The 22,254-nt window shown below is 37.4% G+C and overlaps 1 protein-coding gene across 7 annotated transcripts in view; it reads right to left on the bottom strand.

Annotated features, from left to right (window-relative positions):
- Akap9 (A-kinase anchoring protein 9) overlaps positions 1–22,254 on the bottom strand; it is a 160,387-nt gene that overhangs the window by 31,107 nt on the left and 107,026 nt on the right. For 6 of the 7 annotated variants that reach the window (XM_029558377.1, XM_029558378.1, XM_029558380.1 and 3 more), the window contains 12 exons: positions 21,084–21,316; positions 19,690–19,809; positions 15,619–15,795; positions 14,754–14,858; positions 8,697–8,849; positions 7,976–8,155; positions 5,822–6,892; positions 4,035–4,172; positions 2,478–2,966; positions 2,016–2,079; positions 1,752–1,870; positions 1,031–1,222 (listed from right to left, as the gene is read on the bottom strand). In XM_029558377.1, the coding sequence (XP_029414237.1) occupies positions 1,031–1,222; positions 1,752–1,870; positions 2,016–2,079; positions 2,478–2,966; positions 4,035–4,172; positions 5,822–6,892; positions 7,976–8,155; positions 8,697–8,849; positions 14,754–14,858; positions 15,619–15,795; positions 19,690–19,809; positions 21,084–21,316 (3,041 nt within the window). The remainder of the gene's footprint in view (positions 1–1,030; positions 1,223–1,751; positions 1,871–2,015; positions 2,080–2,477; positions 2,967–4,034; positions 4,173–5,821; positions 6,893–7,975; positions 8,156–8,696; positions 8,850–14,753; positions 14,859–15,618; positions 15,796–19,689; positions 19,810–21,083; positions 21,317–22,254) is intronic. The other variant, XM_029558381.1, reaches the window with a different exon arrangement.

The raw sequence follows: 22,254 nt of genomic DNA, 5'->3' as shown, positions 1-22,254 counted from the left end.
CCCTTTCCCCACATCTTCTCCAACATTTGGTATCATTTGTTCTCTTGATCTAAGCCGGTCTGACAAGGGTAAGATGAAATCTTAATTCATTCAGGAGAGTGTTGTTTAATCTCCATGTGTTCATGTGGTGACTAGGGCCTCTTCCAGTGTTGATTTTAAGCTTATTTCTTCTTTGAGAACTCTCTGTTCAGCTCCTTATCCCCTCTTTAAATTGGGTTGCTTCTTCTCTTGGTTCTCTGTTTTTTGAGTTCGTTATATATTCTGGATATTAAATCTCTGTCGGTTGTATTGCTAGTGAAGATTTTCTCCCATTCTGTGGGTTTTCTGTTAGCTTCCTTGGTTGCTTCTTTTGATGAACAGAAGCTTTTTAGTTTAATGAGGTCCCATTTGTTGATTCTTGACTTTGTTTCCTGAGCAGTTGATGTCCAGTTTAGAAAATCCTTTCCTACATCTCTATCTTGTAGGTTTTTGTCAATGTTTTCTTCTAACAGTTTCAGAGTTTCAGGCTGTACACTGAGGTCTTCGATCCATTTGGAACTGACTTTTGTGCAAGGTGAAATATAAGGGTTTAATTTCATTCTTCTACAGGTGGAGATCCAATTTTGCCAGCACCACTAGCTGAACATGCTGTCTTTTGTCCAGTGAATATTCTTGGCCCCTTTGTCAAATATCAGGTGGCTGAAATTGCATGTACTCATATTTGGGTCTTCAATTTTGTTCCATTGATCTATGGGTCTATTTTTGTGCCAGTACCATGTTGTTTTGATGACTATAGCTCTGTAATACAGCTTAAAATCTGGTATAGTAATCCCCCCTGTATTGCTCTTAGTGCTCAGAGTTGCTTTGGACTCACTATGTAGACCAGGCTGGCCTTGAACTCACAGTGATCTGCCTGCCTCTTCCTCCCGAGTGCTGGGACTAAAGGCATGCACCACCAGGCCTGGCACTGAGAGCATATATATTTTCAAGTGTGAAAATATACATAGTAATTCATGTGAAATACATATAAAAGATAATATTCTTTGGGTACCTCAGCTTTTCTTTGCACCTGCATTTTGGTAATTAAGTCCTTAAGAGATGAGATGGTACTAAGATAAGCTCTTCTCTCTTCAAGCCAAGATTCTGTAATGTGCTGAACAGAATGGTCATCTCCATCACCATAGGGAGACTCTGAGAGAGAGAGCACCTGCATGCCCTCATTATGGACAGCTCTCAGCAATCCCTGGAAAATAAAGCCAAAAGGCAAAATTATGACTTCAAAGACTGAAAACTATGATATACAAAATTAAAAACATTTTAAGCAAGTAGCTCCATCCATCTAGGCTGATTCAGAAAGGCCACTGTAGGCAGAAAACTGGATCCCAAATTCCCGGATGCCTGATTCCCCTAAGCCAATCCTAACAAACTATGACCCTTCATCACTCTCACTTGTAAGTTCCTTCCTGCTACGTGGCTAGTGTACTCTCTGGATTTAGTAATCAGTCACCAACTTGACCAAAAGAAATTTGGGAAGCAACATCTACATCTTAAGTATGCTTTCATAATTTTGGCAAACAAAAACATTGGGGATAAAACTATTAAAAAAATCTTCCTACATATAATATTTAATAGCTACAAAACTTAGATATAAAAATCAATTTTCTAGCTCTGCAATTCTTTCTTTAGAGAGGATTCTATTTCAAATTAACTACAATGTTCAACACCAGAATGATACTGGCTAAGTTGACTAAGGAATTGTTAACTTTTATTACCTTTATTTTCTTTGGAAATGAATCTGTTGAACTTTCACCTTCTTCATGACCTTCTGATGCTGTATCAAATCCTTGAGTTTGTGTAAGATATATTCCCTGGCCCCAGTCTGACCCAGAATCTAAAATAAAGAAAACAACCATTGGTAATTAACACATGTGCGCATCATGTGAATGTGTGTGCACACAAGTTCACACGCACACACACACACAAACAAAACACTTTAAAAAAGTACTATAAACATCCTGGAAATTCATGAAACTTACCACTGGAACCCATTTCTCTAGTTTGGTAAGCATTAGAATATGTTAATTCAGGAACGGAGGATGCCTAATTAGAGAAAACAACAAAAATACGATTATTTTTTGATTTAGTAAAAAGAGGATCCAATGAATTGTTCAGCTATTTTCTGTTATAGTTAAGGCGAAAAAAGGGACATTTATTTAATCTTTCATGCTTGTCAATATATAAATAACAAGTCTATAATTTTCTTCCTCGTGGACATTGCCACAATCAAGAAGGAACCATCGTGCATTAAGGAATCACATAGGCTTCAGATACACACAGGAACTTCATTGCCTAACTACACAATGAGAAGAGCTCAATTTGTAATAGTATTATGAAAAGTATATTTCTCATATTTCTTTTTGAAAACTCCTCCTTAAAGCAGAGAAAGTTGAAAGAACAATTATAGGATGCTGAAAAACATATTCTTGAAAACCAAATACCTCTTTAGATTTCAGACACTGTATCACAGCCTTCAAGGTACCACATTCCTCAGTCAATAACTGAATTGCAACATAATGTTCTCCCTTCAAAGTTTCAGTTTCTGAAATATGTCTGGATTCCATATCCAAAATTTCAGCAGCATGAAGTTCTTGCATTTGTTCCATTTTTTCAGTAAACTGACTGATGATGTCAGTGACCTCTTCTGGGGAACATGTGTGCTGCAAATCAATTTGAACTCCTGCATTTCTAAGGAGGATCTGTGGGGTCTGATTGCTGCAGCTGACCTTGACGGCGTCCTCTGTCTGGGATGCAGAGCTTTTACCCACTGTAATAGGAAGTGGCACTAACTGGGGAACCTTTCTGTCCTCTTGTTCTCCAGTTCTATCTTCTGTTTCTAAGAAGTGAGATAATTTTTCTTTGGTTTCTGTGAGTTGATCCTTAATTTCGCTTAACTCTTTCTGAAGAGATGTTATAGTTCTTTCTTTTACCTAAAACATAATGAACAGAACAGTAAAGAAATTAGTTAAGATTTCTGTCTATCAAGTGTAGAACTTAGGGTGGGAATGGGGAGAGTACAATTCACCCTTATATTTGCATCAGAACAGGAAAAGCACTTCAGTAATGCTCAGTTTGTATACATTTTTGTATGTATGTTTGATCAGAGCCCTACAGAAATGAAATAATTTTATCAGTCTCTAATCTGGTTCTCTTGAACATCTCCCTTTCTCCTCTATCACTAATACACAACAGATTAAAAGTATTCTCCTAATCAAGATTCCCAGTAAAACCAAGCAAGGAGATGCTGGTAAAAACAAACAAACAAACAAACAAACAAACAAACAAACAAACAAATGAACAACGAACTTCTGGACTAGCTACAGCCATGTAGTGAGTTTGGGATTTCTCCTTTTCTTCTCCATATCTCTTTTCTAAATATGCTTTCTTTAAGGCTTTGAGCTGCCCCTAGTATCTTGAATTTCTTTACTTTCTCTAAAGTGTCCTTCTCCCAGCCATGTGTCTGACCCTCACACCTTGTCCCCTCCCTCCATTCTCCTCCTCAAGGCAACTACCAAGTACTAGCTTGCCTGCTCTGAGGATTTTTCTTTAAAATTCTAATAAAATTGTAAAAGCTTAACAAACAAACAAAACCCCGCCACAACAATGGAATTTTTCTTTAAATCTAAAAAAGTCTTTTCCCCACTAGGGTTTAAGGTACAGATCTATATTTATTTGAACAAAAGAGAATACACACCAGCTGGAGAGATGGCTCAGTGGTTAAAAGCACTCACTGCTCTTGTAGAGGACCCAGGTTTGAATCCCAGCACCCACATGGTGGCTAATAGCCACCTATAACTCCAGTTCCAGGGGGTCCGACACTCTCTTTTAATCTCCATGGGCATTGAGTGATATGGGTACAATTAAACATACACGCAAGCAATACACTCATACACATAAAAATAATAAAAGATTTTTTAAAAAGGTTGGGGGGATACACTCTGAAAGTAAAGTAAAACAGGTAGAAATGAATGGATTAGGAGCTGTACCGCTCATCTTACCAAAAGCTCTTCCTGAAGGTTGTCTGCCTTTTCTTTATAACCGGCAAGTTCTTTGATGGTCACTGACTCAGCTCTAAGATGATCAATTCCAGCCAAAAATCCACTATCTCCACTGGTATGAATCAGCTCAGCAGTTGTCTGAATAAAACACACTATTTAATAAAACTTTAGCCATGTCCAAAGCACTTATACACTGCAGTGATGTTTCTCTGAGAATGGCTGCCTACACATCAAAGAGAACAGAATGGCCATGCTCCTTAAAAACAATAAGTAATGCTTTTAGAGCCTACATTTTCTATTAAGACAATTAAGAGTGATCTGAGGATGAGGGCAAATCATGCCACTGGAATATATCTTAAAATGTTTTATTGCCACTCAAATGTTTCATATTTATATAATGTTCCTAAAAATATCGGATGTGACTAAAATATTTTTTAGATGTTGATACATGGAAAGTAATATTACTACTTTTAATACTTAATACCCATAGTAATGTTTAGTTCCAAGTGCTAGTGGGAAAAATCATAGTAAGTGAAATGCTTATTCTTTACAATAGAAATTGGATGCATTACTGCTACTTTAGATTGTAAACTTATGAAGTGAGACACTGAATAAAAGGCTCAGTGGTTAAGAGCACTGACTGCTCTTGCAGAGGACCTGGGTTCAATTCCTAGCACCCACATGGTGGCTACGAACCATCCTTAACTCCAGTTCCAGGGGAATCCGAAGCCCTCTTCTGATCTCCGCTGCATTGCACCACATGGATGCACTCACATACATACCAACATACACATAAAAATAAAAATAATAAATAAAATATCTTTAAAAAGAAGACTCTATTTGATCTGTCATACACTAAGAAGAAAGGATGATTTCAGGTCTTTACATGAGTAGATATGTAGATGTCAAACACAAAAAACTTTTCCTAGGAACAATGAACGCTATCATCAGCATGTAATCAGCAAAAGCTAATGACGCCCCACACTGATTCAGAAGAATACTAATATGCTTTGAATTTTTTCATTTCTTAAAAGGGATAATGACAAAGCATATATATTAGAAGGAAATTAAGGGCGAAATCCCACACAAGTCCTGGAGGACAAGGGTTAAATTTAATGTTTTTAAGATTTCTTCTGACTGCTCTCATTAATGATCAGCTAATAGAATGAATATCAAATCTGAAGATCATAAAATGTAGTGTGCATCCATTACTGTAGTGACAATGACTGTACAGTGTCAAATTTGACCTGGGCCTCTATCTTTTGTTCTAGTGTAAGGGAACTAACTGTATCTAACACAATATGTAAATAAACTAAAAACGTAACATAAAAAAGTCAATAAACAGCTAAATCTCAGACAATCACAAGCAGCTATGCTTCAGCCAATTACAAATTACCAACTGATCAGATAATGAAAGCACAGCTGTAATCATTTTAGTTATTTCTGTACTTTATTTGGGAGTTTTGTCTATACATACTACTCTACCGCTGGGAGTGGTAGCACATGCCTTTAATTCCAGCACCCAGGAGGCAGAGGCAGACCTCTGTGAGATTGAGGCCAGCCTAGTCTACATAGTGAGTTCCAAGCCAACTGGGGTTCCAGGGAGACCCTGTCTCAAAAACAAACAAACAAACAAACAAACAAACGAATGTATATTTTTAAAAATCCCATTACATATAAGTTGTTTGCTATAAACAGAACACCAGAGTATTAGTGAATCAGCAATCAACCTAACAAAGGAAAAGAGTTTCCTAGAGTATTTAAGTGAAAAATGACACAAAACCAACCTTGAGCCCCTCAAAATCTCCTTGTGGGCTTCCTTTCCTGACCCTCCCTTCAGGCTGCTTCTTCGGGCCCTCCAGCAGCCTCTGCAGCTCTAACAGTTTCTTTTCTTTTTCCAAAGCATTTTTCTCTGCAATTTCTACTTGTTCTTTTTCTGACATTAAACTAGCATGCATGTCAGCCACTTGGCTTTCTAATTCTGATATTCTCACAGTTAAGGTGGAGACATCTGATTCCACATTGCTTCCTATTTGATTTAAATTCTGCATGTTTATCTTTTCCGGCTCTGTTGGAGCTGTTCGCTTTTCTTGACAGAGCTTCATGTATTCCTGAACTGCCTCAAGCTGGACTTGACTCACAAGTGCAGCAGCAACTTTTTCCTCGAGTATCTTCTGTAGGTTGTTGATCTTCTTGTGAAGCCTTTCTGTTTCAGACTGGCCTTGCTCCTGCATGTCTTTTATTTGTTTATAACACTGGGTAAGTTCCAAGTCCTTTGTATTAACAGAACTCTCCAGCTGCAGTAACTTTGCTTCTAAACTTCTAGAAACTCTGGTAGTTTCTTCAAGCGATTTGAGGGAAGTCAGATTTTCTAGGGGCTTAAGTGCATCCTCAGTAGGGATTTCTTGTAGTTTAAGTTTGTCTCTGCTGGGCTCATTGACGGCCACACAGGCACTTTTCTCAGGAACACTTTGGAGTTCTTCCCTACTTTCATGTTCTTTCTTCAAGCTGCATAATTCTTGTGTTAGCTGATTCATTTTAAAATTGGTTTCTTTGAGCATATTTTTTGTGAAGGCCATTTCCTCATTGGTTGTTTCTACTTGCTGTTCCAAAGCCAGCTTTTCAGCTACCACCTTATCCAGCTGATGTTTTAAACTGTCTGCTGCTTCTGGGAGGGTTCTGGCCTCCACTGATGTCTTCTGTTCGATATTTGCCAATTCTTGTTGAAGCTTCTCAATCACTTCATTGAGCTGCTCTGTTTCTTCTTCTCTGCTTCTCCTCACACGTTCCTGATCACTCATCAGACATTCTATTTGGGTTTCTAGATCCCTTATCAGTTCATTCTTTTCTTCAATGACCTATTAATAAAAAAGGGAAACATACAAAGTAAATATGTATTTATAACTTGGAAATTTTACTTTAAGAAAGGACCTTAGAGACAAGCATGCCCCACATCAATATACTTTTCATAGTCTGTGACTTTCCACATAGATCAACAAGAAACCTCCTCTGTCATCTTAAGGACCTTCTTTAGAACTTCATTCTGGAAGTTTGCTAAGTGTAAAGTGGTTTATATTTCTTGTAGTTGATTTTCTATTAGGAAAATAGTGAATATCAGTAATTCTCTTAAAAAGGGTTTGAAGTACTAAAATAATGTCTACAACAGATTGCTCTCAAAGGTAAAAACCCATTCAACTTACTAAATAAAAGAAATTTAAATATATTTAGTTAGAAATAAATATTTTTATTTAAATATATTTAGTTACTCACTGAACCATCTCACTGGTCTTAAGATTTCTTTTAAAAATTCAATGGGAAAGGGCAAGGGAGATGGCTCGGTGGGTAAAAGTGCTTGTTTTGCAAGCATTAGAACCTGTTTGAATCCCTAGCACCCACATAAAAAGCTGGGCATGGCTACATGAGCTTACAATCCTGGCACTGGGAGGGGTGGTAGTGATGGTGGTAGACACAGATGGGTTCTAAGAGCTCACTGCCTCGCTGAAACGGTGAGCTTCTGATTCAGTGAGAGATCCTGTCTTAAAGCAGGTGAAGAGTGACAGAAAATGGTAGCCGATGTCTTGCCGTGGCCTTTGTGTGTGCACACCATCTGCACACCACTCATGTGCATGTACCACATATACTCCAGCCCAACATAGAGAAAGACATCAGGAAAGTGAAAATTATCACCATTTTGCTGCTTAAAACTTAAGTTAGGGTCACTGAGATGGCTTAGTGGGTAAAGGCGCTTGCTGACAAGACTGAAAACCTGAATTTGATCCCTGAGACCCACATGGTTGAAGCAGAGAGCTGCTTGACAAGTTGTGCTCCGACCTCAAAATGCATGCCAGGGCCTCTTTCCCCAAATAAATAAATAATTAATTAATTAAAAAAAAACTAGCTCATGTTAATTTCTGATAAATACAAATTTTAAATGAGCATACCTTGTTATCTGTTGTAAGTTTAAGTTGCTGCTGGAGTTTTATAAGTTGCTCATTTAACTGGTTAATTTCTATCTCTTTTTCTTGTATTATCTGAGCAAATTTCCCAAACAGAACATGTTGATCCTGAGTAGAGACAGGATCAGATTCCTTTATGGCAAATCCCAGTTTCTCCATTTCATCCTAGAGACAAATATAACTGTCATAGTTGGATGTATCACTCACTATACGTCATTTTCAGAACATTCTTTTAGTCAAGTCTTATAAGAGATACTGTGCATAAAATAAAGTGCAAATAAAAGAGATATATTTCAATAATTCTTAAAATATTTTGTTAAAAGATTTTAAAATTTGATTTATGATTAATTCAAACATACAGGTTGAGTAGAAAGTAAGTTCCATGCAAATCCTACTAATGTTGCTCTGCTATCAAATACTTATTATTTTTATTTTGTGTACGAGTGTATTGCCTGCATGTATGAGTGTACCCATGTCATGCAATGCTGTGGAGGTCAGAAAGGGGCTTCGGATCCCCTTGGAACTGGAGTTAAGGATGGTTCGTAGCCACCATGTGGGTGCTGGGAATCGAACTCGGGTCTTCTGCAAGAGCAGTCAGTGCTCTTAACCGCTGAGCCATCTCTCCAGCCCCGCAAATACTTATTAATGCTACAAAAGATCAAAATTTAAAATTATTTATAGGCAACAGTTTTTCTAAGCTAATTACCTTAAATAATTGGTTTTCTTGTTCAAGTTCTTGCAGGCGGGTAGTGGATTCCTTTTTCTGTATTTCTAGTTGCATATGTAGTTGCTGAACTTCTTCGTTTTTATTTTCCAGTTCTTCTCTAAACTGTTCTAATTGTTCTTCTAAGTTTGTGATCTTTAAAACCAAAATTATTAAGAGAAAAAAAAACCACAACCTGTTTATACAAATATTTCTTGTTAAATACAAAAGGGCTGTGTTTTATAAAGCATGCATGTTTAAGACATGTAAATGGGAATAAAAGAAAATGGTATTCTAAGCCATGTAGATATGAATGTAGATATAGTCAAATTGCACTTTTTTAATACACAGATATACATTTGGCAGGGGGCGGGGGGGTGTTGAGATAGGTCTTCCTATAGCCCCAGGTGGCCTAGAACTCACTATGCAGACCAGGCTGGACTCAATCTCACAGAGATCCACCTGCCTCTGCCTCCTAAGTACTGGGATTAAAGGTGTGCATCACCAAGCCCAGCTCTATGCATATAATTTTAAACACAGATTTCACAGGTGAGAGAAAATATAGAATTTTTCTTTTTGATGCTGGTTTATTTCACTTAATATAATACTTTCCAGTTGCATACATTTTCCTGTGAATTTCATTTTTCTTTATGGCTGCATAAAATTCTACTGTGTATGTGTACTACAAACTCTTTACCTACTTTTCTGTTGATGGACATGTAGGTTGGCTGTGTCCTGGCTACTGTGCACAGTGCAGCTATGAACACTGATGTACAAGTATCTCTGGGGCAAGGTAACTTAAGAGTCCTTCATGTGTATACCTGAGAGTGGTAGACCCTGGTTGTATGCAAGTTCTATTTTCAGCTTTTGAGGAACCTCCAGACCTATACAAGTTTACATCCCCTGAGCAGTGAATAAAGGTTCCCTTTTCTCCACATCCTCACCATCATTTGCTGTCATTTCTTTTCTTTTTCTTTTCTTTTTGTTTTTTTATTTTATTTTATTTTTTTGTCTTTTTTGAGACAGGGTCTCCCTGTAGCCCCAGCTGTCCTGGAACTCACTATGTAGACCAGGCTGGCCTTGAACTCAGAAATCCGACTGCCTCTGCCTCCCGAGTGCTGGGATTAAAAGTGTGCACCATGATGCCCAGCTTTGTTTTTTGAGACAGGGGTTCTCTGTAGCCCCAGATGGCCAGGACTCGCCTGACTCTGCTTCCTGGTTGCTAGGATTAAAGATATGCCACCTCACCTGGCACCTGTCATTTGTTTTCTTAATGATGGCCATTGTGACTAGGGTGAGATAGAATTTCAAAGTGGTTTTAACATGCATTCCCTGATACCTAAGTATATTGAGCATTTTTTTTAAGTATTTGTTGGCCATTTGAGTTTATTTCCTTCCTTCCTTCTTTCCTTTCTTCCTTCCTTTCTTCCTCCCTCCCTCTCTCCCTCCCTCTTCTTTTCTTTCTTTTTTTTTTTTTTAAAGTAACTCTATGCAGTTCATTATCCCATGTATTGTCAGGACGGGTTTTTAGGGGGTAACTAATTTTTGCAATTATATCTTCTCAATATTGATTCCCTGTTTGATACGCAGTTGGTAAATTTTTCCCTACTCTGTAGCTGTCTCATTCTGCTGGCTGTTTCCTTTGCTGCACAGTGTCACCTTTGTTCCATGGAATTCCATTTGTCAATTTGTGGGATTATTTCCCCTACCACTGGAGCCCTGTCTAGAAAATCCTTGTTATGCCTATATACCTGCAGCAGGCAAACTGCATATTCTTCCCTGCTCAAAGCAGAGACCTTAAGGATGGACACAGGAGCTATGTCCTAAAGTAAGATATTTTCTAGTGAAGGAGAAGAGTCATAGGAGGAAGAGCCCATCTACTAAACCTTAATTTAGTTAAATTTAGATGCTATCAAAAGGCTCAAAAGAGTTACAGAATTCTATCAGTTATCTTAGCACAAAGTAACACTAGTTCAGTTTGACCTACAAATACCCAGTTAACCCCTGAAAATCTGGCTGCCTTAGGGTTTGCTTATAGATTAAGAGATATATAGGTGTGAATCACAGAAACAGAAAAGGTTAACAATACAATCACAGAAGAAAATTATGGAGTTTCTATAGGCAGGACAACAGAAATAGAAATAATTTCTATAGGATTATCAGTAATAATGACACAGCAACATTTTTTGATAGTTATACAGATGAGCCAAATGACAAATGTGAAGAGCTAATTATGTTATAAAGTCCTGATATTCATACAGTCTTGTTGGGAATGTAAATTAATGAAGACACTATGGAAATCAGTAAGGAGGTTTCTCAAAATACACAAACAGAACAGCTGTATGATTCTTATATACTATTCCTGAGTGTAAATAAGAGATACTTGCACACCTGTGTTTACTATGACACTATTCACAAAAGATAAGTTAAAGAATGAGTCTAGGGGCTGGGGAGATGGCTCAGTGGTCAAGAGCACTGGCTGCTCTTGCATAAGAATGGGGTTCAGTTCCTAGTACCCACATGGTGATTCATAACCATTCATAACTCCAGTTCCAGGGGATCTGACACCCTCTTCTGATATCCACAGGCATTGAATGACACGGGTGCACTCACATACATTCAGGCAATAAACTCATACACACAAAAATAAGATATTTTTTAAAAAGAATGAACCTAAGTGTCAACAGATGAACAAGAAAATTTGTCATATATACATAATAGAATTTTATTCAGTCATAAATAAGAGTGAAATTATGTCATTTGCAAGAAAATGGCAGGGATTGGATACTATCATAAAAGAAAAAGCCAGACACAGAAAGACAGCATCATGCTTTCTCTCATATATGGAACTCAGATTTTTAATTTATATATATGCACATACATATGACATGAAAATGAATGAGAGACTATTTGGGAAGCTAAGGGGATCTGTGGGGGTGGGTGAGAGCAGGCAATGGGAAGGGGATATGATCAAATCAAGTTACATCTGTGAAAATGTCATGATGAAACTCATTTTGTACAACAAATATATGCTAATAAAGTCTACTCCAAAACAGCAACAAGAAAACAAAAAATACAAATAAGCAAAAAAATACACCCTAGGTTTAAAGATAGTAAGTCATTAAGTAGCTTTGTAGCTACTTAATAAATTAATGAATTTCCAAATGTCTATTTAAATAATCAAAACTTCTTCATTAAAAGTAACCTAAGAGGTAGAAGCAGCATTGAGTGACCATTGGCTCATTTAGGGTCTTACAATATATATAGGGGTATAAGGCTGCTTATATGTGACACATCACATAATTAGAATTCCAGAACTGACAAGGCAAGGCTTTAAAGTCAGCCTAATAATTCTAATCAAAAATAGCATGCTAGTAATAATACTATACTAGTAATAATAGCTAAAATTGAGGCTGGGGCGATGGCTCAGGTAGTAAAGTGCTAGCCATGCAAGCATAAGGGCTTGAGTTTGATCCCCAGGACCCAAATAAAAAGCCGGGTATGGTAGGTAGCATGTGCTTGTAATCATAGCACTGGGGAGACAGAGAGGGGATGATCCCCAGGCTTACTGGCCAGCCAGCCCAATCTAATTGGTAAGTTCCAGGTCTCAGGGAAAGATCCCGTCTCAAAAAGAAAGACAGACAGCTCATGAGGAATGACACCTGAGGTTTACCTCTGGCTTCCACAACATGCATCCCTTCTCCCAAGTATATACACACTCACACGCCACTTCATGAGATCTGTTCTATGATTATTCTCATTTTAGAGATGAGGAAGGAGTCACAAAGAGGAGTGACCTATCCAGAGGGTAGCCAGCTACTATGCAGCAGTGAAGCCACCTTTGAATTTGAAGAGGTAACCTCTGGAGCCTTCCACTCTAAACTACCATTTATCCTGCTTCTAATAATTAATGTTGGAGACATACATTTAAATTTTTCCATAGCACTGGTATTAAATTCTGTAGGTATTTAAATACATTTAGTGGTTGTGTATATATAATTATCAGCTTATTGTTGAAAACTGTGATCATCTTTATCAGTTATATAATAGTATTTATACCCATTCTTATCTTCTACAACTATTCCTATCTCCTACAGCTACAGGGTGTTATAAAATAGGCATACACATAGTTATTTATGTTCACAATTGCTGTCTACCTTACATGATATTTGCATTTTTGAGGTATCATTTTATATGCAAATTTTGAGCTCTGTGATCGAAAGCCTTGCTACTTGGTGTGGTCTGGAGCAGCAGAATTAGCACCTGTGAAAAGCCTATGAGCCATGTAGAAGGTGATGCTGTATCCAAGGCCTGTGTTTCAACAAGTCCCTAAGTGGTTCATAGGGCATTAGAGCTTGTGAAGCACTGGTCTACAGCACTAACAACTGTATTTGAAGCAGCTAAACTCTAGACACCACACCAGAGCCACTTATCCCACAAATGACTCCATGGAAAAAGCATTCCTTCTATTTCTTCAACAAGGATCCATTTTCAGTCTCAGGTTGTCTTAACATTGAACTGATAACAACCACCAAGTCAAAATAACATTATAAAGGTCCAAATTTGTTTTAACGTTGCTTATTTTTCTTTTAATTGATATTTAAACTATTTGGACTGAATTAATTTATACTCATTTGTGTTTTTCTTACTGTATTATCTCTTTCAAATGAATACATGCTTACTAGATTTTGTGCAGTTTCATTCTGATTTTACAACTGGACACAGGTGCTCTGTATCTAAGAGTTCACTAAATAATGAATTATATAGTCTTTATATTTCTCATCAACATGCAAAATATCGATACCGCCTCACAAAGGTTCCAAAATCAGTGACACTTGGGAGAAATTCTTGCTCTTGCTAAGCATTAACCTCCCTTCCAATTCAGTTTGTACTCATCAAGATGAAGATCACAGAGCCTGTCCCCAGGGAGTGTTAAGGACAAATGACATAAGGCATTTAAAATACTCCTCAGCAATTCCTAGTGCTTGGCCTACAATGAAGTTAACTATTATTTGTTACTGTTGCCTATAAGCTCATTAGCTCTATAGACAGCCAAAATTTATTAAAGCATCTTTTTCTAAAAGAAACCTTCTATAACTAACTATATTTCCGTATTTTTTTCTTTTACAATCTTGAAACTCTTCGTTTTATTTTATTTTTTACTGCTTACTCATCTTCCATTTCAAAATAGTCTAATAAACTTTAAAATACGTTTTTGTCCAAACTTAGGCTCTGAGAGAGTAAAGGTATCTCAAACATGATACGTATGAGTATCTTACATTTACATTCTATCAGATACTTGAAAATATTTGCCTAGTAATCAAGTAGGAAGTTGAATTTATTCTTGTACTAATCGTGAATTTTCTTTTTTAAAACAGGACCTTGCTATGTTGTTCTGACTGACTTTAACTCCTGGCCTCAACTGACCTGCCTACCTCAGCCTCTTCAGCAATGGGATGTACCAGTACAACTAGCTGAATTTCATTTTTTTGAAGCAAGGGACCACAGAAAAATAGGAAATTTTATATACATTATTTTTACTTGTGATGTTGGGGCGTCACATGTAGGTGCTAGTACACGCTAAGCAAGTTCTCTAACAATGAGTTACATTCTTAGTTTCAGTTAATTTTATCTTATTACACTGAGAACATGCTTCACTTATAAAATAGTGCTACAATATCTCAGGAAAACAGTATAAATAAGAGCAACAATGAAAGCTGACAAAGATACACAGCAGAGCATCACTGACTCTGTGCCCAGAGCATGGGCAGCAGAAGGGAGAGGCAGCACCTTTCCTTGGCCTCACGATGCTACCAGGTCTCCCTCTCCACTCTCCTCCTCATTCAGCTAAGACGTTGGTGTTCTTTCATCTAAGTGTCTTCTTGCTTTCATCAGCTTATCTATCTGTTCAGTTTATTATCTTCAAGGTCAATTTAGGCAGTGAATGAATGGAAAAATCAGTCTAGACTACTGTCAGACTTTTGTTCATATTACATTTTGAAGGTAACTGATTTAAAAGAATTCAAACCACATTTTGCCCTTTAAATAAAAACTCCTTACCTCCTTTTCCTTTCTGTCTATAGCATCTCGCTCAGCTTGTAACTGAACTTCTAGAGACAACTCTGCTTTAGCTTCTATTGCTCCAAACTGCTTCCGGTCCTCTACCTATAAACATACAAGAACATTCTCAAAATTTTAGACATTATGGCCTTATTACCCATTATGGTATATTTATTTGTGTATTTAGCAGCAATATTATTTTCCAGTTAGAAAGAGAAACTCTACATTTGTAAGCAGTCAAAAATGTTTGTCTTAGCCAGGTGTGGTAGCATACGCCTTTGATCCCAGCTCTAGGGAGGCAGAGGCAGGTAGATCTTTGTGAGTTTGAGGCCAGCCTGATCTTCATAGCAAATCCAGGCCAGCTGGGGTTACAGGGTGGCCCTGTCTCAAAAAAAAAAAAGTTACTGTCTTGAATGCATTTCTATATAAATCAAACATGAACTTCAGACATTTAAAATTCATTTCTCATAACAAATGAAAGCCATTTACCATCTGCCCCTTGCAAGCTTCCCCGCTCTGCCCTTCTTTCATTCAGTTTGGTTTTCTGCAGAATAATGGGGACACATTGCACTACTTCTTATTTTGGGGTAAAAGCACCTAAAAGCTGGTATCCACTTTTCATGAGGCCATTACTGACAGTTAAAATGATAACCAACTCTTCTAGCTTAACTATTTTCCTCTATCAGCAGGAAAGTATGCAAATAACCTCTGAAAGTACAGTACACAAAAATAGTCAACAAAGACATTCAGATATACTGTGTAATAAAATCCACATGGACATACATTTTTAACTTAGAAGAACTAATGTTTGTGAACTAAGTGATCTTCATTTAAACCCAATAAGGCTAACTCAGGCTTCTCTCACCTTCTGAAAGGAGTCAGTACTGATGAGTAAGGCTTGCTCCAGCTCTCGTACTCTGAATTCCAACTTCTCAATTTCTTCATTCCTTTCTTGTACATCTCTCTGCAGCTGCTCTTTAGACAGCAAAAGCTCACTACACTTGTCTGTTTTTTCTTTCAGATGGTTTGTTAACTGTTCTACCTAAAATACAATGAGAAAAATATTTTTTTCAAATTTAGGAAGCTGGGCTGGAGAGACGACTCAGTGGTTAAGAATACTGGCTGCTCTTGTAGAGGACTTGGGTTCAATTCCTAGCACCCACATGGTAGCTAACAACTGTTTGTAACTCAAGTTCCAGAGGATCCAATGCCCTCTTCTGACCTCTCTAGGCATTGCATGACAGGGGTGCACTTACATACATGCATGCAATACACTCATATACAAAATAAATAAATATTTTAAAATCTAGGAAGCTCATAACTATAAACCATATTTATATTTTTATTTAACAAAGTTCTTTCTTGGAACTGAAAATGTATCTCAGTTATATTGTACTGCTTGCACAGTATATGCAACTCCCTGGCTTTGATCTCCAGCACCCCCTGAAAAAAGATATCTTAAAATATGTTAATTTCATTTTAAAATAAGGTTAGTGACAATTGTTTCTAACAAAAATGTTTTCCATACTGACGAAACTAGGCAGTAGCAAAAAGAAAAATAATATTGTTTTCATTGAACCCATTTATAAAAAGTTCTTTCTTTTATAGTATGACTTTATGGGGCTAAAGAGATGGCTCAGCAGTTAAGAGTACTGGCTACTCTTTCAGGGGACCTGGGTTCAGTTCCCAGACCCACATGGCAGTTAATACCCATTTATAACTCCAATTCTAAGGGAAGGAAGTCAATGCCTTCTTCTGGCCTCTGTGGGCACTGTACACAATGTGCACTTAACACACATGCAGGCAAAACACTCATATACATAAAATAAAAATAAATTTTAAAAAATTTAAAAGTACGACTTTATTGAGACAGAAAGAGCGGAAAACGCATTTTGAATAATGTCGAATTATCTGATGGCACACCATACTATGACTTAATGACCAAATAAAGATGACAAATTTGCAGCCTGATTACTGACTGACTCTTATGTGAAGGACAGTGACCTTTAAGTCTTTCATGTATTATATTTTGGTGGTTATTTGGTTGGCTACATTCTGCAGGTCAGAACAGAGATGAGGAGAGTCAGTAAAAAGAACTGTGCACCTCTGAGTTTCCTCGAATGCCACTAGTCTTGGCTTCTACTCTACCCCAAATAAATGATGAAGTGACCCAAGACATCCTTTAAGACTGATATGCAGGTCCCTTCTAGCATGTGCTGTGATGGAAGAATGTAGGAAGGACTAACATAGCTCATGAACATGCTCTGAGCAAGTAAGAAAAGTACTAAAAACTTGTGGTCCTAAGAAATAAAGGATTACTATGCTTCGAGTGAAATACTTTGAGGAAACCACCAAAATGAAAAACATTCCTTAGAACACTGAAAACCCACAAACTTAACTATTCAGGATGAGAGTAAGCAAGCTCCCGAGAAAGACTGACAATGACAGGTTGACAAAGAGAATAAAGTCAAGAGAGAAGGCAACAAACAGGAGCAAGAACATGGGACAGCAAAATATGGGGCAGGGGGGAGGTTCATATCTAGAGAACTGAAAAGTGGAATCAGATCTGGCAGGGTTGGGAGAACACACGAATGAGCAGCTTCCTGCAAAAATCAGTTATACACATCCTTGTTAGATGCTTCAAGTTTCACAAATGATACAGGCCAGTGTTTTCAATTTAAGATAATTATGTGGGAAAATCATCATCTAGGGCTCAGAAGTTAAATCAACTTTTGAGTTTTGACGTTTTTTGAAAGCTGAAAATACATTTGTTTGGCATAATGGCAATGACTACTGGCAATGACTACACACTCTGTGGGGATGGGGGATAGGGGACGGGGAATGGGGAATAGGGGATGGGAGTTGAGAGATGTGAACCTCTTCTACTATAGATGTAACATTTTAAATAGTGAGTTTAGAGCACTTTATATTTCTTTGGAATTCTTTTAAGAGAAATAAAATCTAGCAAACTGCATAGAAATTATAATTTTTTTTTTTTTTTGGTCTTTTTGAGACAGGGTCTCCCTGTAGCCCCAGCTGTCCTGGAACTCACGATGTAGACCAGGCTGGCCTTGAACTCACAGAGATCTGCCTGCCTCTGCCTCCCAAGTGCTGGGATTAAAGGCGTGTGGCACCATGCCCGACATAAATTATAATTTTTATTTTTAAATATTTTATCATTTTAATTTTATTTTACATGTATGAGTGTATTGCCTGCATGTATGTAAGTGCACCCATGTCATAAAATGCCCGAGTAAGTCAGAAGAGGGTATTGAAGCCTCTGGAACTGGAGTGATGGCTATGTGGGTACTGGGAACTGAGCCTGGGTCCTCTGCAAGAAGAGCCAGTGTTCTTAACTGCTGAGCCATCTCTCCATTATAATTTTATTAAGAAATTAAAATTATTTTCAGAAATACTACTATAATAGTTAAATTTAAATGTTCACTATGGTCATATAAACACTTGGGATGTAAATTATTACTGTCTCTATTTTAAATATTTTAGAAATGAACAGAGATTTAAGAGTTAGCAAGTTGGTCATTATCACATTCCTAGTAAACAGATGAGCAAACACTGGGTTTTTATTAGCATGATAAGCCATCTTTAGGAATTTACAGAGTGAACCTTTCCTCATTCATGCAGGATGCAGTCAGTACATATAGACATCTAGCTACATCTCTAAATGTGGAAAAGGCACACTGGGAATGAAAAAAATAGCAGGAGGCAGGTGAGAAGACTTAGTTGATGAAGTATTTTCCATGCCAAGCCTGGTACCCGAGTTCAATCCTGGAATCCAAGAAAAACTGGAAGGACAGAATTGACTCCACAGTTCTCCTCTGACTTCTATACGCCTCTTTGGTAGGTGTGTCCCAACATATATCACACATACACACACAGAAGTGGATGTGGAGGAGGAGGGGGTAGGAGGGGGAAGAGGGGTAGGAGGATCTGGCTGCAGAAGTAGCAGCAGCAGCAGCAGCAGCAGCAGCAAGACTAATTAGGATGTTAACACAACCATCCAACAAACATGACAGCTAGGATGTATGGCAATGAATGAAGGTAAAAAACAGATGAAGTACAAATGTGACTCATCAATGGGATGATAAGGCTGAGAAAGAGTGAGATCAAACAATACTAGGTCTTAGCAAATGAGAAAGGTGTAAAGTACAAAATTTGTTGAGATGCAGAGTATGTTTTACTCTTTATTTTCTGGTAAATTAACCAAGAATCAAGAGCTCTGTTATGGACATGCTAATCTTGAGACATTTAAGTGGACAGAGATTTGGCAGTTGAATATTTAAGAATGGAGTTCAACAAAGATGTCAGAGATGAAGGTATAGACACAGTCACCGATATATGACTGTTGGAAAGAAAATAAAAACATGGGAAAAAAAGGGGGCCCAAGATTATGCTGTAGAGCTCCACCACTTAATCTACGATGCAGAGGAGGAACAAAGGGAAAAGGAGAAAGGCCAGCTGGAGTAAGTGTACTGTAGAAGCTGGAAGGAAGGTGTTTCCAGAAGACTTTACTGAATGCTCTGAATATTGAATAGGGAAAGCCAAGTGGCAACAAGTGCCTTTTCCCACTGAGCCATATAAATCACTTTATTGGGAATAATAATAGAGAAATGAGCAGGAAAGTTCACTTAATTGGGTAGTCAACAGAGGGAAATGATTTCAAAATTTGAATTTTTTTTGCTGGGGGTTGAACTCAGGGCCTCAAACATGCTAGGTAATCACTCTTATCACTGAGATATATCCTTAGCTCCAAACAAATCTTAATATTTATCAGGCACTGCACATTTAAATACCATTTAATTTTCTAATTTTTACAATTACATAAAATATAAAGAATCCTCTTTTGAGTTTTCAGAGTATCTTATCTCACATTCAAGATACAAATCAGTAAAGGGAGGCAGTACCAGTACACTCTTACCTCTCTGGTTTGATGCTCACTGACAGGCTGGAATCGAGGAACAGCTTTAAGTTGCTGCTCCAGCTTCTGTATTTCCTGTTGAAATACATCTCTCTCATGTTCTCTATCGATGGCTTGTTCCTGAAAGTCAGTGATAATAATACTAAATCACTTAATAAACATATTTGTTGCCTCCGCCCCCTTTTCCCTTCTCTCTGACAGGGTCTCACTGTGTAACCCTAGCTAGCCTGGAACTCGCTATGCAGACCAGGCTGGCCTCAAACTCAGATATCCATCTGCCTCTCCCAGTGCTGGGATTAAAGGTGGATGCTACTATACCTAGCTTATTGGCCTTATTGTTCCTTTTATGTCCCCTAAGTTAGAGGTTATTTTGGTTTGAAGATAAAAGACAAATAACAATGAATAAGTCAAACCACAAAAGCGTAAATAGAAAACACTTATTTTTGGTATGGTACATAGCCTATTTGGGCTCTTTCAACAAAAAATTTAAGTATTTAAAAATATTTGCAGTACAATCTGTCTTATTCAAATAATATTAAATGAAGAATGAAAACAATAATTCTCCATGAAATGAACTCATCCTTTTGAAGAAAGGAATTCTATTGCTAATTTAGTGATTAAACAAAATAGGTAAGCAAATTTGGTTTTTTTGAGACAGGGTTTCCCTCTAGCCCCAACTGGCCTAAAAAAGAAATTCCACATGAAAACACAAAACTGATGATTTGGCGGGAGTGATGGCAGCTTGACAGGTGCTTCAATCTTGATGCCAAGTGTCACAGTGAGCTCTGCTTATCTTTTGATCAGGAGGCAGTCATGGAAAATTAACTCTTGGAATTCTCATTTGCTTTAGCTACCAGGTAAAGGAAAATCTAGAAAACACTTAACTCTGATAACTAATAAAGTTGACATTTTCCACTAAAAAATACACAAACAAACAAACAAATTGCTTGATGCTAGGGGATTGAACTCAGGGACTCCTGAATGCTAAGCAAGTACAGGCTCTTATCACTGAACTACTCCCTCAGTCCTACTCACCCTATCTACTCATCCATTCATCTACCCATCTACCCACCCACCCACCTGCCCATTCTCCTGCCCATCCATCCATCCATCCATCCATCCATCCATCCATCCATCCATCCATCTATCCACCCAAGACATGGTTTCAAAATGTAGCTCAGTCTGGCCTGGAACTTGCTACTATGTAGCCTATACTGAAAATACTTACATCTATAGCCAGGTGTGATGGTGCATGCCTTTAATCCCAGCACTCAGGAGGCAGAGGCAGGCAGATCTCTGTGAATTCCAGGCTAACCTGGTCTACATAGTGAGTTCCAGGCCAGCTGGGGCTACAGGGACACTCTGTATCAAAAAGGCAAAAAGAAAATACTTACATCTAAAAATTTTCTCATTTTTTCCAACTGCTTTTCCAGGGCTTGGTTTTGCTGTCTTAAATCTATCAGTTCAGCATTTTTTTCTTGCTCCAGCTCTATAAACCTACTGACTTGTTCTTCAACATCTATTTCTAGAGATTTCACTTGTTTTTGAAGCTCATCACGTACTTTTTCAGCTTGACATTGCACTTCTAGTTTTTCCTTCATTAGTTTTTCTGTCTCCTGTAGAAATTCTATTTATAAATGTGAACATATACTTGGTTAAATTATGATTAATGATGCTATGATAATGAAATCACTGATAACTATGTTTAAATTTTATCCCCACAAAATAAAGGCTGAGAATTACATTCTTTTATGCAAAATAAGCATTTTACTCCTATATAAGTAAGCAAAGTAGCAGTAATAAAATTATTCAAACTTAACAAAAATGACCATGTCCTATCATATAAAGATACTTTGTGAAAACAACAGTAAAAAAAGAACAAAGTTCACCTGAATTCAAACATAGAAAAAGCTTAGCATGTTTTTTAATCACAGGTAAAACTTAATCCATCCCAAAGCCACAAAGTCACCTTTAAACACATACACAATAAATCTTTAACCAAGAAAAGAGGAACAGAAAAACAAAGGTGACCATAATCAGAATTCCCTGGTAGTCTTACTCTGTTAGGTTCATATTCCTGACAACTTTTTCATGCTCACATGTTTGTATATCAAAGGAACATAAGCACACATGAGGGACAGTGGGGTGAGTGCTTAAGAGGAGAATATGAGTTGACTTCCTAGTTCTGTCACTTTTCTCCTGTGTGACATTTAATACGATGATGTTCAGTTTTCTTACATGAACAGGAACAAGTTGGGGATTAACTGAGTTAAAATATGTAAAGAACAGTGACTGGAGCATAGTAAGCACTGTGTAAGTATTAGCTACTATTAATATAATGATAAAGCATAGATAGCAAAAATAGAATATCTTACTGAAAGAAATGGAAAAGAATGTATCACTGGAATTTTTATACTATCTGATGTGTCAACACTGTACTCAGGTCTACAGAAAACAATGTTCCTTCTAAACCAATACCCATATTAGACATTAATATCAAAGTCAATCAACCAGGAAGCCTCTTGCTAAAATTTGTTGATACTTTTGCTACCATCATCTTATAAA

The sequence above is a fragment of the Nannospalax galili genome, unplaced genomic scaffold, assembly GCF_000622305.1.
Source record: "Nannospalax galili isolate Female #2095 unplaced genomic scaffold, S.galili_v1.0 scaffold85, whole genome shotgun sequence".
NCBI lineage: Eukaryota > Metazoa > Chordata > Mammalia > Rodentia > Spalacidae > Nannospalax > Nannospalax galili.
This window is presented reverse-complemented; position numbering and strand designations above follow the sequence as displayed.